General features: G+C 32.6%; 1 protein-coding gene across 1 annotated transcript; it reads left to right on the plus strand.

Annotated features, from left to right (window-relative positions):
- Window positions 1-144: 144 nt before the first annotated feature.
- Window positions 145-7,447, plus strand: LOC148604454 (putative Ras-related protein Rab-33). The gene is made up of 2 exons (XM_088549175.1): window positions 145-527; window positions 2,931-7,447. The coding sequence occupies exons 1-2, from the start codon at window positions 279-281 to the stop codon at window positions 3,393-3,395; spliced, it is 714 nt and encodes a 237-aa protein (XP_088405301.1). The 5' UTR covers window positions 145-278; the 3' UTR covers window positions 3,396-7,447.
- Window positions 7,448-15,960: the final 8,513 nt, after the last annotated feature.

Raw genomic sequence — 15,960 nt, forward strand, 5'->3', positions numbered from 1 at the left:
TTTTATAACTTTTCGTCAATTAAGTCAGTGTAATAAAAGGCAGTGTTTTCAATTAAGAAAAGGGAAAATATTTTAACGCTTGCATTATTTTATTGACGAAAAGTCTGTTAAACGTTTTGAGCTACGTAAATTTTTCATTTTGACAAGCATTTTGTTGACACAGATTGATTACCCCAAAAAATATTTTGATCTGTCAAAAATCAGGGAAACTCCTGAACACATCAAATTTATATGATTTCAGACAATTCATTGGTGAAATAACACTGTAGAGTATAACCATGAACCCAGCTGAGTCACCTACTACAACTGACAATACCCAGGAAGAACAATTTGAATCATCTGTTCAGGTCATAGAAAAACAAACCCAGAAAAGGATCTTCAAAATTATTGTTATCGGTGATTCAAACGTTGGCAAAACATGTCTGACATATAGGTTTTGTTGTGGTAGATTTCCTGATAAAACTGAAGCTACCATTGGCGTAGATTTTCGAGAGAGGACTGTGGATGTTGACAAAGAGCAGATAAAGGTAAACGGAGGATGTATAGTAGTCTGAATTTCCTCAGACCCGGCAACCCTCCTTTTTTTTATTTAGATATTGATATGTTGGGTTGGGGTTAGAACGATATGCCATACAAAAAGTTGAAGGTTCAGTGGTATCTTGAAATACCACCCTTCAACCACGTGTACCGACTTTCAAGTTGGAATTGTGCATGCCACGCCTACCAGCTCTATTGCGGAATCATTTTCCTGTATGCTGATACCATAATTGCTACAAAATTTTCATTTTTATTGAAGTTTCATTATCTTCCACGAGCAACCCTGTTTTGTTGACATTTTGAATCATAATAGAGAGTAGGCGTTGCTCGTTACGTTCAGAACAGAACGGAGCAGAAACGATATTTAAAACCAAAATCTAGCAGAATATTTCAAAATTCCGCTGAAAAATTAAGTGTCTGTTACTCCAGTCTGTCAAGCCACTCATGATTTTGAGCAATCCCTGATTTTTTCCTGAATTTTCCATGGAAACTCCTGATAATTCCTGACTTTGAACTTTTGCACCACAAAAAAAATAAATGTTGAAAATAAATGTTGAAATATTTATATATTTCATAGTGTTTTACAAGTAAAACTGAATGTATATTGTGTATTCATTGGGTTGTTGTTTTACATTCAAACTGGGACTATACATATCCTTTAATCAAAGTGTTCTATTAACTTCTTTCAAAGAGTTCCTCTCAGAATGCTACATTTCTAGTGTGGCAGGACGGCCTACCTGCGTTATAGTAGGTAGTGAGATTTAAATAGCCAGTTAATTAACTTGGCTAAAGGATTAATACTTTAGCCGAATCGGTTTGTCACCGGGTGGTCTACGGTTTGATCCTCGCTGGCGTAGTATAATTTTGTGGGTAAAATCATGCTCTCCCATTACATTTGGCGCCCAACTAAAAAACCCACTGGGATTGGTTAGCTATTGAGCTAGTGTTAGAGTCGTTCATTGTACGAAGACTCTTAAGGTGGGGGAAATGTGGCAGGACGGCCTACCTGCGTTGTAGTAGGTAGTGAGATTTAAATAGCCAGTTAATTAATTTGGATAAAGGATTAATTCTTTAGCCAAATTGGTTTGTCACTGGCTTGTCACCGAGCGGTCTAGGGTTCGATCCTTGGTGGCGGAGTATAATTTTGTGGGTAAAATCATGCTCTCCTGTTACACTAGAAAGCACTTACTTAGAGGGGTGGAAGGCAGCCATTTTTATGGAAATTTGTATTATTACATTACCTTTTATGTTAAAAAGATTCCTGATATTCTCCTGAGTCTTAAGAAAAATTTTTCCTGATTTCCTAATTTTTTGGACCCAAAAAAAGCTTGACAGACTGTTACCCTTCCGTTCCAGAAGTAACAAGCTCCACATACTCTCTATTATGATTCAAAATGTCAACAAAACAGAGTTTCATGGAAAATGATCAAAATTTCAATAAAAAATATAAGTTTTGTAGCAAATATGGTATCTACATACAGGAAAATGTGTCTGGAATCGAACTAGGTAGGTGTGACATGCACTATTTCAACTAGAAAGTCGTTACAAGCGATTGAAGGGTGGTACACCGCAGTACCACTGAATCTCCAACTGTTTCTATAGCACATCGTTCTGACCCCAACCTGACATATCAATATCCAAATAAAAATGAGTAGGGTTGCTGGGTCAGTGGAAATTCAGACAAGATGTACATGTACCTGTGTACATTGATTTATGTACTGGTTAGTCCCAATTTCCTATGACCCTGCAACTCTCCTCTTTTCCATTCGGATATTGATATATTGGGATTGGATCAAAACAATGTCCATTGTACCATAAGCAAGTTGGATTTTTAGCAGTACTGTAGAATACCACTTTTCTTCTCATGTTTGTGCATGTCACACCTACCTACATTTAGTTTGATTCTGGATTCATTTTACTGTTTGCTGATACCATATTCGATGAAAAAAATCATTTTTATTGAAGTATTGATCATTGTACATGAGAAACCCAGTTTTGTTTACATATTAACAATTAACATGTGAAATAGCATGGGATAATTTAATAGTTTGAATGGAGCTTGTTTCTTTTGGAATGGAAAAGAAATGTAATTTTCTGCCACTGATCACCAGAAATTTTAAATTCATCAAATTTTCAGTCTGGCTTTTAAAAAATGTGTTTGCTACCAGCTCGTCTGTGTATGGTGTGATTTGATACTTGTAATTATGTTAAATGTCTCTATATTTCCTATTTTTGATCTAAAACTAGAAAGCTTTCAATTCAAATAAATAATATTTACAAAGCAGTGATAAAGATTTTATCAACTTAACATGTATATTCTAGATTTAGATTTACCAGTTTTGTATATTCTTTATTTTCTTAATTCATAACTCCTCTTTTGAATTATTTTCCAGCTACAGCTATGGGATACTGCTGGTCAGGAGAGGTTTAGAAAATCTATGGTTCAACATTACTACAGAAATGTTCATGCTGTTGTCTTTGTTTATGATGTCACAAAGATGAGCTCATTTGAGAGTATGCCAGCGTGGATTGAAGAGTGTGACCGACATAATCTAAATAAAGACATACCTAGAATACTTGTGGGCAATAAATGTGATATGAAAGAAAAAGTTGCTGTGAACACTAATTTATCTCAGAAATTTGCAGACTCTCACAGTATGCCCCTTTTTGAAACATCTGCTAAGGATGATGAAAAAGCCAATCATGTAGAGGCTATATTTATGACCCTGGCTCATAAACTGAAAAATTCAAAACCTATGATGACTCCTTTTGCATCACCTTCAAATTACCCAAATAATGTTAAAGTTGTCTCCCTTAGTGAGAAGAAAACCAATGACAAAGATCAATGTATGTGTTAAGTCTTTTCTGGTTAATTTATTGTCAGACATTAAATGGGTGAAACGAAATTTCTGTGTTTTGAAATGAATTGATCTTCAGGTATTAGGAGCTTTTAAAAACATAAAAGGAAAATATATAGTAGATTTCACATGCATTTAAAAAAAAAACTAAATTGAAACTGCCATTTCTTCTATCATGACATTTGGAAACACAGAAAATTCAGTTTAACCTTTTGTGTCATGTATGTTAACTGTTAAATAATCTTTTTAATGTTATATGTTAAAGAATTGTGAGTTAGTGTACATAATGTTACGTTGGTAATGTGATTTTTTTCTTATCTGTGCAGAAAGCTGTGGTAATGGTTCTAGAATGCTGTTCAAAATTTATAGACTGCTCATGTAATAGTGCTGTCATCCTCATCAGTCCCACTTTTGTTGATATTTGATGTCTGAACAATAACTTGGGTGTAAGTGTATGGATCTCTATGGAATTCTATCGCAAGGTGCCATACCACTGAAAGAAGATTGGGATTGATTTTGGGGGTTGTGGCTTGAAATATTTAGGAATTAAGAGAAAAAGGGCCAGAAGCAAGTGTTTTTATGAATTACAGTGAATGGATTCCTTTGAAATTGCTCCAAAAAGTGCCATATCTCCAAAGGAAGTCTGGTATTGATTTTGGTGGTTGCTGCTTTAGGAAGCTGAGACTGCCACCAGAAAGGGACCATTCCATGCTTGAATGGTTCGTCCATACTTACCCCTGCTGTTCTACAAAATGTAGGTTTGACCTCTGTGGTTTTATCAAGCTGGGCCAAATATAGTATTTTATTGCAAGTGAGAGCAAATTTAAATTTTACTTTTTTTTCTAGTGCATACTTTAATAATACCCCAACTTGCAAATCAGTTTTTTTTTCTCTAGAAATGTCAGATGTTTTTGTAGAACTCAGTTACTAAATAGTTGTGTAGCTGTATTAAGATATAATTTTGTTTATCATTGTCTGATTAATGATTTTAAGTGTAAATTTTTTTTCAGGTTACAATGCACTATATTGTAAAATAATGTACAAAATATATTACAAGGTTTGTCTTCCAAAACATCATTCTTGAAAAACAAATGATTATGTATACATGTAGCATATGTATGCATGAAATTTACATAGTGAATTGGTTATCAGTCTTCACTACTTTGCCATGTTAAAAATTTAATTTTACTTCATCATTATTAGAATTTGATGAAACTATTTTAATTTTCCTGTTTTTCTACCCATAAATAAATTGTTGAGATTTTCCTGACATAAAGTGCTTAATTACCATTGTCCACTATTCAATATGAATACTCAATCGCATTTGAGTCTGAAATATCCAAGGATGACTATAAAATATACATGTAAACAGACCTCACAATGAAAAAAATAGGTGTATTTCCAGTATAAGACTTGTGCCCAATTTTACCTACCCAAATTTAAGTATTTAAGGAACAATAAATTTGCCCAGTTTGTCAAGCATAATTTTGACATTTTACTGGTCCCGGTCTTTCGGCAAGTGACTTTTTCATAGACTGTGCAAACACAATGTACCTAATATACTGACATTTTATAGATTTGTTACTTTCTCATATTTCCATAATTTTATTTACAAGGTGTATAATCCCTCCCCTAAAGACCTTGTACTTAGAATTATTGAAGTTGTAAGCTCCATTACTTTTGGGTATTTTTTTTTTATCATTATTAAGTTGTATGTATAATAAAAGTACTTTAATTTGTGGATACAAATTTTCGTGGATCGGGGAAGAAACACAAATTCTTGGATTCTTGAATTCATGGTTTTTGAAGTTTACAATATACACATCAATGGAAATCTCCTATTCATTGGGAACAAAATTTCACGGTTTGTCCTACCCACGAAAACCATGAAATTGGTACCCCATGAACAATAGTACTTTCACAGTATTTGGTTATGTACACTGTAATGTAAACTTCTTTTAATCTGTGTTTTAATGTAGTTCCTTTTTGATTGTGATTTTTATTGTGGTTATAATATTGTTATATTGATAACTTATGTATTAAATGACAAATTTTGTAACACATCTGGAACCAAAGAACTATTGTCTGTTTTAATATTTGAGGTTGTTTGATTGTGAATTAACATTATTTCTTTACCTACTGTCGTGGGTTAACTTTGTGTTCAGATTAATGTCTGTATTTAGAATCTGTTTTCATTTTGTTTTCTACTGTACACATCTTCACGAGTCTTTTTAGTATTTCACTAGCTTTGTCATGCCTTTTTGATATTCCCATGAAAATTCATTTACATTATTATGTATTGTAGTTACAGATTTTCACTAAGGCTGTTTGCTTTTTTGCATATTGACTATTTGTTACTTTCTATGAACACAATTACAATTGACAAACTTCATGTTTGGTCCAATTGGCACAAACATTTATTTCTTATCTCAGTTCTATGTCACACAGATAGTGGAAATCACATTTGCAGTTAACTTTATACATGTACTTAAATAGGGATGGATCCAAAGATTTTTCCAGAGAAGGGGTGTACAGAAAAAACTGGAAGTTGCTGACAAAGAAGGGGGGATACAATCCTTGAACATCTCCTCAACTCCCTATATACAACACTGTAGAAAGCTGATCTAAGGATCTAGTGACATCATCTTGCTGGCAGGCTATGCTTTATGCATTTTTGTATCTAAAAAGGTGAATGTATTTCTGCAATAAGATCTTAAGCTAATCATCAGCTGTCTTATTCTGATAGGTAGTAAATTACATTTAAATAATTATACATTTCAGTGCATAATATTTTGAAATTTTCTGTCATTGAAAGAATATGATGTTTTTTAGAGCTGAGGGAATGGAAGGGAAGGATAGTTCTGTCATTACAGTAGTGGATGCTGAAAATATTTGATACATATTAAAAATGTACATGTATATTGTTAAACAATATGTATGTAAGTAATTTGTCTCCATACTGTCAGTATAAAGAAGAAATTGTGAATTTTCCGTTTGTTTAGTCATGTATGTTTTGTGACAAATTTTATCAATTTAATAGTTTTGAAAAAAATCTAAATCAAAGTCTGGCTTTGCAATAAGTATACACAGTAACACTTTTGTCCTTTGGAATTGAAATTGAAATTTTTAAAAGCTTATTATAACACCTACAGTAATAAAACATTAGAAGCAACGAAATGTTACATGCATAGAGGAGTTTGAGGAGATCCAAAAGCTGATGTAATGGCCATTCCTGAGCCATTTGGACCCAAGAAAGTCTTTGATCATTTTTAGAAAAGTGAAAAAAAAAATCTTCTCTTTGTCAACTGTTGTATTTGTTTCATCTTATTTCATTTACATGTTATTCTTATGAATGGGATCCTGTTTTTATGAAGTACTAGTACATGAGTCACAATTTGCTTTAAATAACTGCAGACTTCATCAAATCCTTTTTGGCATCCTATGCTAACATAAGATACTTCATTTCTAAGTCATTATGGAACATTTTATATCATTGGTGAATGTTCACAGAATGCTAGTCTGCAAGTTGTATTTGATATACCGGTACTAAAAACTATTGATGGTGTGACAATATTTCAATTTAAAATTTGTTTTGGGGCATTTACAATTTTCTTATTGTATTTATAAACATATCATAACAAAGTTTGTTACAGCTAGGTTAAAAGATAAAACAGTACTTTACAAATTATTGTTTTGAATATTTTACTATCTATTCTATCTTACAACTGATACCTTGATAAAATACTTGTATGGATATATGCTTTTAGAAAATCATTAAGAACTACATTCCAAAAATTATGGTAAGCATTTTGAATTTGATACTTAGGGTTATCTCCCTTTGGTTACTAAAAACACATTCAAAACTGAAGAAAGAATTGCTGATAGATGATTGAGAGTCAATCATATTCCCTTTGTAAATGGTTTTTATTGGCTGTAATTTGTTATCTTTGAAAACTGCTGTTTAAAAAAAAGAGAGAAGAGAAAGTTATATGGCATTGTGCAATAGAGGTGTAGTGTGGTGATGTTCTATTTAATAAACTGTCATCTTTGTAGTTTTCTATGATTTACACTATCAGTATTTCCCAAGCATTGCCACATGTACCATAAGCAGATCCAAGGCTTGAAAATTTTGTTTCATTAAAAGGGAAAAACTGTAAATTTCTGGATTTGCCCCGGTGTAGATATGTAATTAATAATTTAATTTAGGTATAAATGGTATTGTGTCCAACTTTGGATCATTTTAACCTTTAGATGGGAGAACTTTTCTCCTAGGAAGGCAATTAAAACTGTTATACAACTACAATATAGTAAACTGGTTAATGTTTTTGATAGATTTATCTTACAACCCATATTACAACAATAAAAAAAGTTGCCATGAATATTTTCAGCAATGAAATCCATTATGTTGATGATCATGAATTTAAAACTGCACAATAGTAGATTGATTGCAGATCATGAAACAAAAGGGTTTTTTTTTATATAACTGCTGAAGATTTTTTGGGTTGTGACCCCAACTGTTTTGGAATAAGAGACCAAAAGCGGGCATTTATAGAATTTAACTAAATAATTCAAGTATCAGTTTATAGTTCTCTATGATAATGTAACAAAATTTTCAATATCACAAAAGTCATACCAAGATTGATTTGAGGGATAATGAGATATGGATAAGAAATTGGGGCTGAAAAGGCCCACTAGAAGAGGAGATTAACTTGTTTCCATACAATACCATGAGTTAAAGAGAGTGGATCTTTATGATATTGTTCCATAAGATTCCATACCACAAAAGGAAAGTTTTGATTACTTTTTGGGGTTACAACTGGTTTTGTTTAGGAAAAGAAATAAAAAAAAGGCCCTAAATCTAGTATTTGAAGAGTTAACTATGTTATGTTAAGTACATGTGAATGAAAATATATGCAATTGTATCACAAGATTACACCCTAACAAAGTTCATATCCATGAAGTAATTAGAGGCCAAAAACAAATCATGTTTTCGGGGAACAGAAAAATACTATCTGCCTGGTGCCCAGACAATAACTTGTTTAAAAGTGAATGTACCACACGGTGCCTAACCGGCAAAGAGAGGGTCGGATTGGGACTTGAACTGTAATAAGGGTCAATCGTTCGTTATTCACCCTTCACACAATAACTCGAAAGGCCTTCTAGAGGTTTTCATGAAACTTTTTCATCCCAAGTCAGGGTTTGGGGGGAGCGAAGGTGAACTCAAAACCCTGTATTTGGAGGATGTGTTTTTCTTCATAGCAAATTCTACTTTTTATTATACCCCCGCAAATGAAGTTTGAGGGTGTATAGGTTTCTCCCTGTCCTTCTGTCCGCAACTATTTTCTAAGCAGCTTGCAGCGGTGCATGTTGTTAAACTTTGTGGGATGTAATAGACCCACATGGAGATGTGCATACTGTCAGGAATGTAAGTTTGGGCAAAATTTGTAGAAATGATGGCTGATAGACCAGCGTTTTCCTGCAACGTTTGGTCTGACCCGTTGTCCGCAACTCCTTCGACTTGTAGGATCGTTATGAAACTTGGTGGTGTCTAGTTAAATTACCGTATTGGGACGTGCATATTGTCAGGAATTTATGTTTGAGCAAAAATTGTAGAAAAGAAGGCTGTTGTACTTCGGCGTTTTTCAACAAAACTTGGTCTGCGGGGTGTTAGTCCCGATAGTGGCAATGTCTCGTTTTAGCTATAGAACTTTATTCATACGAAAGTGAGGTGTTTTTTTTAAGTGAGTGATTAAGACTTTTAAAGGCCTCTAGTTTTCAGTTTACACCTCCAAAACTATGACAGATACTTTTCAAGTTTTATATACACTTTTATTCTGGGTCAGACACTCTTGCTTTACTCCTTTCAAATATTTAGCTTCCTAGAAAAAAACGGGTATGGTGAAGCATAACAAGTGCACAAGCGTATAACATAAATACAAAATAGGGTCACCAAAAGGTCATCAGTTAGTGTAAAAGCTGTGAAGACGCCAAAATCAAAAGTAATAACGTCTACAGTAATAAGGAAATCAAACTAAAAGTTAATATGACGACATAAAGACACATTAAGGCTAAAAACCACTAATTCCACTTCCCATAGGCTTCTATGCTAATTTCACAATATTCAATGGCTTCTCTGGACTTTACCTTAACTTTAACCTGCAGATGACTATATATCAGCATGATTCTACATATGTCAGCTCACAATCCTCAGAATGGCATGTGGGGTTAGCAGACTTGCAGTGCAGTACTGGTCACCGGAAGTGAAGGGTCTATAAATAGCATGGGAAATCCCAGTGTTTTCACAAGATAGGGGTATATTTAAAAATCATTATAGAGATTAGGCTTCACATCTCAAGAAGCAAAATGCACCTATAAAATGTACAGAAATGTTTTTCCTTTCAGAAACTGTTTAAATTTTTAAAATAAGATGAGAACTTTTTTCACAGCACTATGAGGAACAGGGGTAATTTCTGCGTAGGACTATTTTTGCGTACGTTCCAAATGCTCATTGGTTGAATTGGTGGTCTGTAACCTAAAGAGTCACTTTTTGTCTTAGAAAAAATAAATAACTATACAGGTATCTTCCTACACACATACTGAATGCATTTGCAAAGTTTCAGTGAAATGTGACAAGCACTTTTTTAAATATTTGATTTTTAAATATAGGGTAACCAAGTTGTGCGAGCAAAAAAGTGAAAATATTCTACCATACTGAAATGCATTAAATATTTGCAAAGAACTTTTTCTGACTTTTCAAATAAAAAAATATCAATCACAACTTGTTTTTTAACAATATTAATGAAGAAATAGTTTTAAAAGTAATCATTTTCTGAGAAATTGGTCTATTTTTAAAAATTTATTTCTGACATGCCTCCCCCTTTTTCTTGATCACATGTCAAACATCCTAAATCTTTAAATTTTCACAAAAGGTGATATATTTGGCTTTAAATTTGTAAATACAGTGTTTTCACATTAAAACATGACCAGTAAAGGGCACCTAAAGCAAAAAAAGTGCTCAATAATGGATTTTCCATGTTGCCATAGGGGAATGCTTATATGGCCTTAACCGCAGTAATGAAAGTGAGTTTTTCCTCATTTCTAACCTAATTTTTGCTCAAATCTACACAAAACTTGATTTCAAGTGCTTATTACTACCATATTTAGGTAAATATAGCCCTCAAAGTTTAATATTTGATATTTTTACTAAATTTTCTACACTTTTTACAAGATAGGACATAAAAATCAGCCAAAAAGACCAATTTTCCATAATTTGGACCTATAACTTAAAAAAATGCATATTTTGAAGGATTTTTGTAGTGTATTCCTTTCATGGCAAAGTTTACAAGATCTTCAAGTAGTTTAAATCTATTTCAAGAAACTTTTCATTTTGCCATGGCTTCAGCTTAAGGCTAAAAACCACTAATTCCACTTCCCATAGGCTTCTATGCTAATTTCACAATATTCAATGGCTTCTCTGGACTTTACCTTAACTTTAACCTGCAGATGACTATATATCAGCATGATTCTACATATGTCAGCTCACAATCCTCAGAATGGCATGTGGGGTTAGCAGACTTGCAGTGCAGTACTGGTCACCGGAAGTGAAGGGTCTATAAATAGCATGGGAAATCCCAGTGTTTTCACAAGATAGGGGTATATTTAAAAATCATTATAGAGATTAGGCTTCACATCTCAAGAAGCAAAATGCACCTATAAAATGTACAGAAATGTTTTTCCTTTCAGAAACTGTTTAAATTTTTAAAATAAGATGAGAACTTTTTTCACAGCACTATGAGGAACAGGGGTAATTTCTGCGTAGGACTATTTTTGCGTACGTTCCAAATGCTCATTGGTTGAATTGGTGGTCTGTAACCTAAAGAGTCACTTTTTGTCTTAGAAAAAATAAATAACTATACAGGTATCTTCCTACACACATACTGAATGCATTTGCAAAGTTTCAGTGAAATGTGACAAGCACTTTTTTAAATATTTGATTTTTAAATATAGGGTAACCAAGTTGTGCGAGCAAAAAAGTGAAAATATTCTACCATACTGAAATGCATTAAATATTTGCAAAGAACTTTTTCTGACTTTTCAAATAAAAAAATATCAATCACAACTTGTTTTTTAACAATATTAATGAAGAAATAGTTTTAAAAGTAATCATTTTCTGAGAAATTGGTCTATTTTTAAAAATTTATTTCTGACATGCCTCCCCCTTTTTCTTGATCACATGTCAAACATCCTAAATCTTTAAATTTTCACAAAAGGTGATATATTTGGCTTTAAATTTGTAAATACAGTGTTTTCACATTAAAACATGACCAGTAAAGGGCACCTAAAGCAAAAAAAGTGCTCAATAATGGATTTTCCATGTTGCCATAGGGGAATGCTTATATGGCCTTAACCGCAGTAATGAAAGTGAGTTTTTCCTCATTTCTAACCTAATTTTTGCTCAAATCTACACAAAACTTGATTTCAAGTGCTTATTACTACCATATTTAGGTAAATATAGCCCTCAAAGTTTAATATTTGATATTTTTACTAAATTTTCTACACTTTTTACAAGATAGGACATAAAAATCAGCCAAAAAGACCAATTTTCCATAATTTGGACCTATAACTTAAAAAAATGCATATTTTGAAGGATTTTTGTAGTGTATTCCTCTCATGGCAAAGTTTACAAGATCTTCAAGTAGTTTAAATCTATTTCAAGAAACTTTTCATTTTGCCATGGCTTCAGCTTAAGGCTAAAAACCACTAATTCCACTTCCCATAGGCTTCTATGCTAATTTCACAATATTCAATGGCTTCTCTGGACTTTACCTTAACTTTAACCTGCAGATGACTATATATCAGCATGATTCTACATATGTCAGCTCACAATCCTCAGAATGGCATGTGGGGTTAGCAGACTTGCAGTGCAGTACTGGTCACCGGAAGTGAAGGGTCTATAAATAGCATGGGAAATCCCAGTGTTTTCACAAGATAGGGGTATATTTAAAAATCATTATAGAGATTAGGCTTCACATCTCAAGAAGCAAAATGCACCTATAAAATGTACAGAAATGTTTTTCCTTTCAGAAACTGTTTAAATTTTTAAAATAAGATGAGAACTTTTTTCACAGCACTATGAGGAACAGGGGTAATTTCTGCGTAGGACTATTTTTGCGTACGTTCCAAATGCTCATTGGTTGAATTGGTGGTCTGTAACCTAAAGAGTCACTTTTTGTCTTAGAAAAAATAAATAACTATACAGGTATCTTCCTACACACATACTGAATGCATTTGCAAAGTTTCAGTGAAATGTGACAAGCACTTTTTTAAATATTTGATTTTTAAATATAGGGTAACCAAGTTGTGCGAGCAAAAAAGTGAAAATATTCTACCATACTGAAATGCATTAAATATTTGCAAAGAACTTTTTCTGACTTTTCAAATAAAAAAATATCAATCACAACTTGTTTTTTAACAATATTAATGAAGAAATAGTTTTAAAAGTAATCATTTTCTGAGAAATTGGTCTATTTTTAAAAATTTATTTCTGACATGCCTCCCCCTTTTTCTTGATCACATGTCAAACATCCTAAATCTTTAAATTTTCACAAAAGGTGATATATTTGGCTTTAAATTTGTAAATACAGTGTTTTCACATTAAAACATGACCAGTAAAGGGCACCTAAAGCAAAAAAAGTGCTCAATAATGGATTTTCCATGTTGCCATAGGGGAATGCTTATATGGCCTTAACCGCAGTAATGAAAGTGAGTTTTTCCTCATTTCTAACCTAATTTTTGCTCAAATCTACACAAAACTTGATTTCAAGTGCTTATTACTACCATATTTAGGTAAATATAGCCCTCAAAGTTTAATATTTGATATTTTTACTAAATTTTCTACACTTTTTACAAGATAGGACATAAAAATCAGCCAAAAAGACCAATTTTCCATAATTTGGACCTATAACTTAAAAAAATGCATATTTTGAAGGATTTTTGTAGTGTATTCCTCTCATGGCAAAGTTTACAAGATCTTCAAGTAGTTTAAATCTATTTCAAGAAACTTTTCATTTTGCCATGGCTTCAGCTTAAGGCTAAAAACCACTAATTCCACTTCCCATAGGCTTCTATGCTAATTTCACAATATTCAATGGCTTCTCTGGACTTTACCTTAACTTTAACCTGCAGATGACTATATATCAGCATGATTCTACATATGTCAGCTCACAATCCTCAGAATGGCATGTGGGGTTAGCAGACTTGCAGTGCAGTACTGGTCACCGGAAGTGAAGGGTCTATAAATAGCATGGGAAATCCCAGTGTTTTCACAAGATAGGGGTATATTTAAAAATCATTATAGAGATTAGGCTTCACATCTCAAGAAGCAAAATGCACCTATAAAATGTACAGAAATGTTTTTCCTTTCAGAAACTGTTTAAATTTTTAAAATAAGATGAGAACTTTTTTCACAGCACTATGAGGAACAGGGGTAATTTCTGCGTAGGACTATTTTTGCGTACGTTCCAAATGCTCATTGGTTGAATTGGTGGTCTGTAACCTAAAGAGTCACTTTTTGTCTTAGAAAAAATAAATAACTATACAGGTATCTTCCTACACACATACTGAATGCATTTGCAAAGTTTCAGTGAAATGTGACAAGCACTTTTTTAAATATTTGATTTTTAAATATAGGGTAACCAAGTTGTGCGAGCAAAAAAGTGAAAATATTCTACCATACTGAAATGCATTAAATATTTGCAAAGAACTTTTTCTGACTTTTCAAATAAAAAAATATCAATCACAACTTGTTTTTTAACAATATTAATGAAGAAATAGTTTTAAAAGTAATCATTTTCTGAGAAATTGGTCTATTTTTAAAAATTTATTTCTGACATGCCTCCCCCTTTTTCTTGATCACATGTCAAACATCCTAAATCTTTAAATTTTCACAAAAGGTGATATATTTGGCTTTAAATTTGTAAATACAGTGTTTTCACATTAAAACATGACCAGTAAAGGGCACCTAAAGCAAAAAAAGTGCTCAATAATGGATTTTCCATGTTGCCATAGGGGAATGCTTATATGGCCTTAACCGCAGTAATGAAAGTGAGTTTTTCCTCATTTCTAACCTAATTTTTGCTCAAATCTACACAAAACTTGATTTCAAGTGCTTATTACTACCATATTTAGGTAAATATAGCCCTCAAAGTTTAATATTTGATATTTTTACTAAATTTTCTACACTTTTTACAAGATAGGACATAAAAATCAGCCAAAAAGACCAATTTTCCATAATTTGGACCTATAACTTAAAAAAATGCATATTTTGAAGGATTTTTGTAGTGTATTCCTCTCATGGCAAAGTTTACAAGATCTTCAAGTAGTTTAAATCTATTTCAAGAAACTTTTCATTTTGCCATGGCTTCAGCTTAAGGCTAAAAACCACTAATTCCACTTCCCATAGGCTTCTATGCTAATTTCACAATATTCAATGGCTTCTCTGGACTTTACCTTAACTTTAACCTGCAGATGACTATATATCAGCATGATTCTACATATGTCAGCTCACAATCCTCAGAATGGCATGTGGGGTTAGCAGACTTGCAGTGCAGTACTGGTCACCGGAAGTGAAGGGTCTATAAATAGCATGGGAAATCCCAGTGTTTTCACAAGATAGGGGTATATTTAAAAATCATTATAGAGATTAGGCTTCACATCTCAAGAAGCAAAATGCACCTATAAAATGTACAGAAATGTTTTTCCTTTCAGAAACTGTTTAAATTTTTAAAATAAGATGAGAACTTTTTTCACAGCACTATGAGGAACAGGGGTAATTTCTGCGTAGGACTATTTTTGCGTACGTTCCAAATGCTCATTGGTTGAATTGGTGGTCTGTAACCTAAAGAGTCACTTTTTGTCTTAGAAAAAATAAATAACTATACAGGTATCTTCCTACACACATACTGAATGCATTTGCAAAGTTTCAGTGAAATGTGACAAGCACTTTTTTAAATATTTGATTTTTAAATATAGGGTAACCAAGTTGTGCGAGCAAAAAAGTGAAAATATTCTACCATACTGAAATGCATTAAATATTTGCAAAGAACTTTTTCTGACTTTTCAAATAAAAAAATATCAATCACAACTTGTTTTTTAACAATATTAATGAAGAAATAGTTTTAAAAGTAATCATTTTCTGAGAAATTGGTCTATTTTTAAAAATTTATTTCTGACATGCCTCCCCCTTTTTCTTGATCACATGTCAAACATCCTAAATCTTTAAATTTTCACAAAAGGTGATATATTTGGCTTTAAATTTGTAAATACAGTGTTTTCACATTAAAACATGACCAGTAAAGGGCACCTAAAGCAAAAAAAGTGCTCAATAATGGATTTTCCATGTTGCCATAGGGGAATGCTTATATGGCCTTAACCGCAGTAATGAAAGTGAGTTTTTCCTCATTTCTAACCTAATTTTTGCTCAAATCTACACAAAACTTGATTTCAAGTGCTTATTACTACCATATTTAGGTAAATATAGCCCTCAAAGTTTAATATTTGATATTTT

Source organism: Perna viridis, chromosome 10, assembly GCF_037379345.1.
Source record: "Perna viridis isolate PV_CMFRI_1.1 ecotype Kerala chromosome 10, ASM3737934v1, whole genome shotgun sequence".
Classification (NCBI taxonomy): domain Eukaryota; kingdom Metazoa; phylum Mollusca; class Bivalvia; order Mytilida; family Mytilidae; genus Perna; species Perna viridis.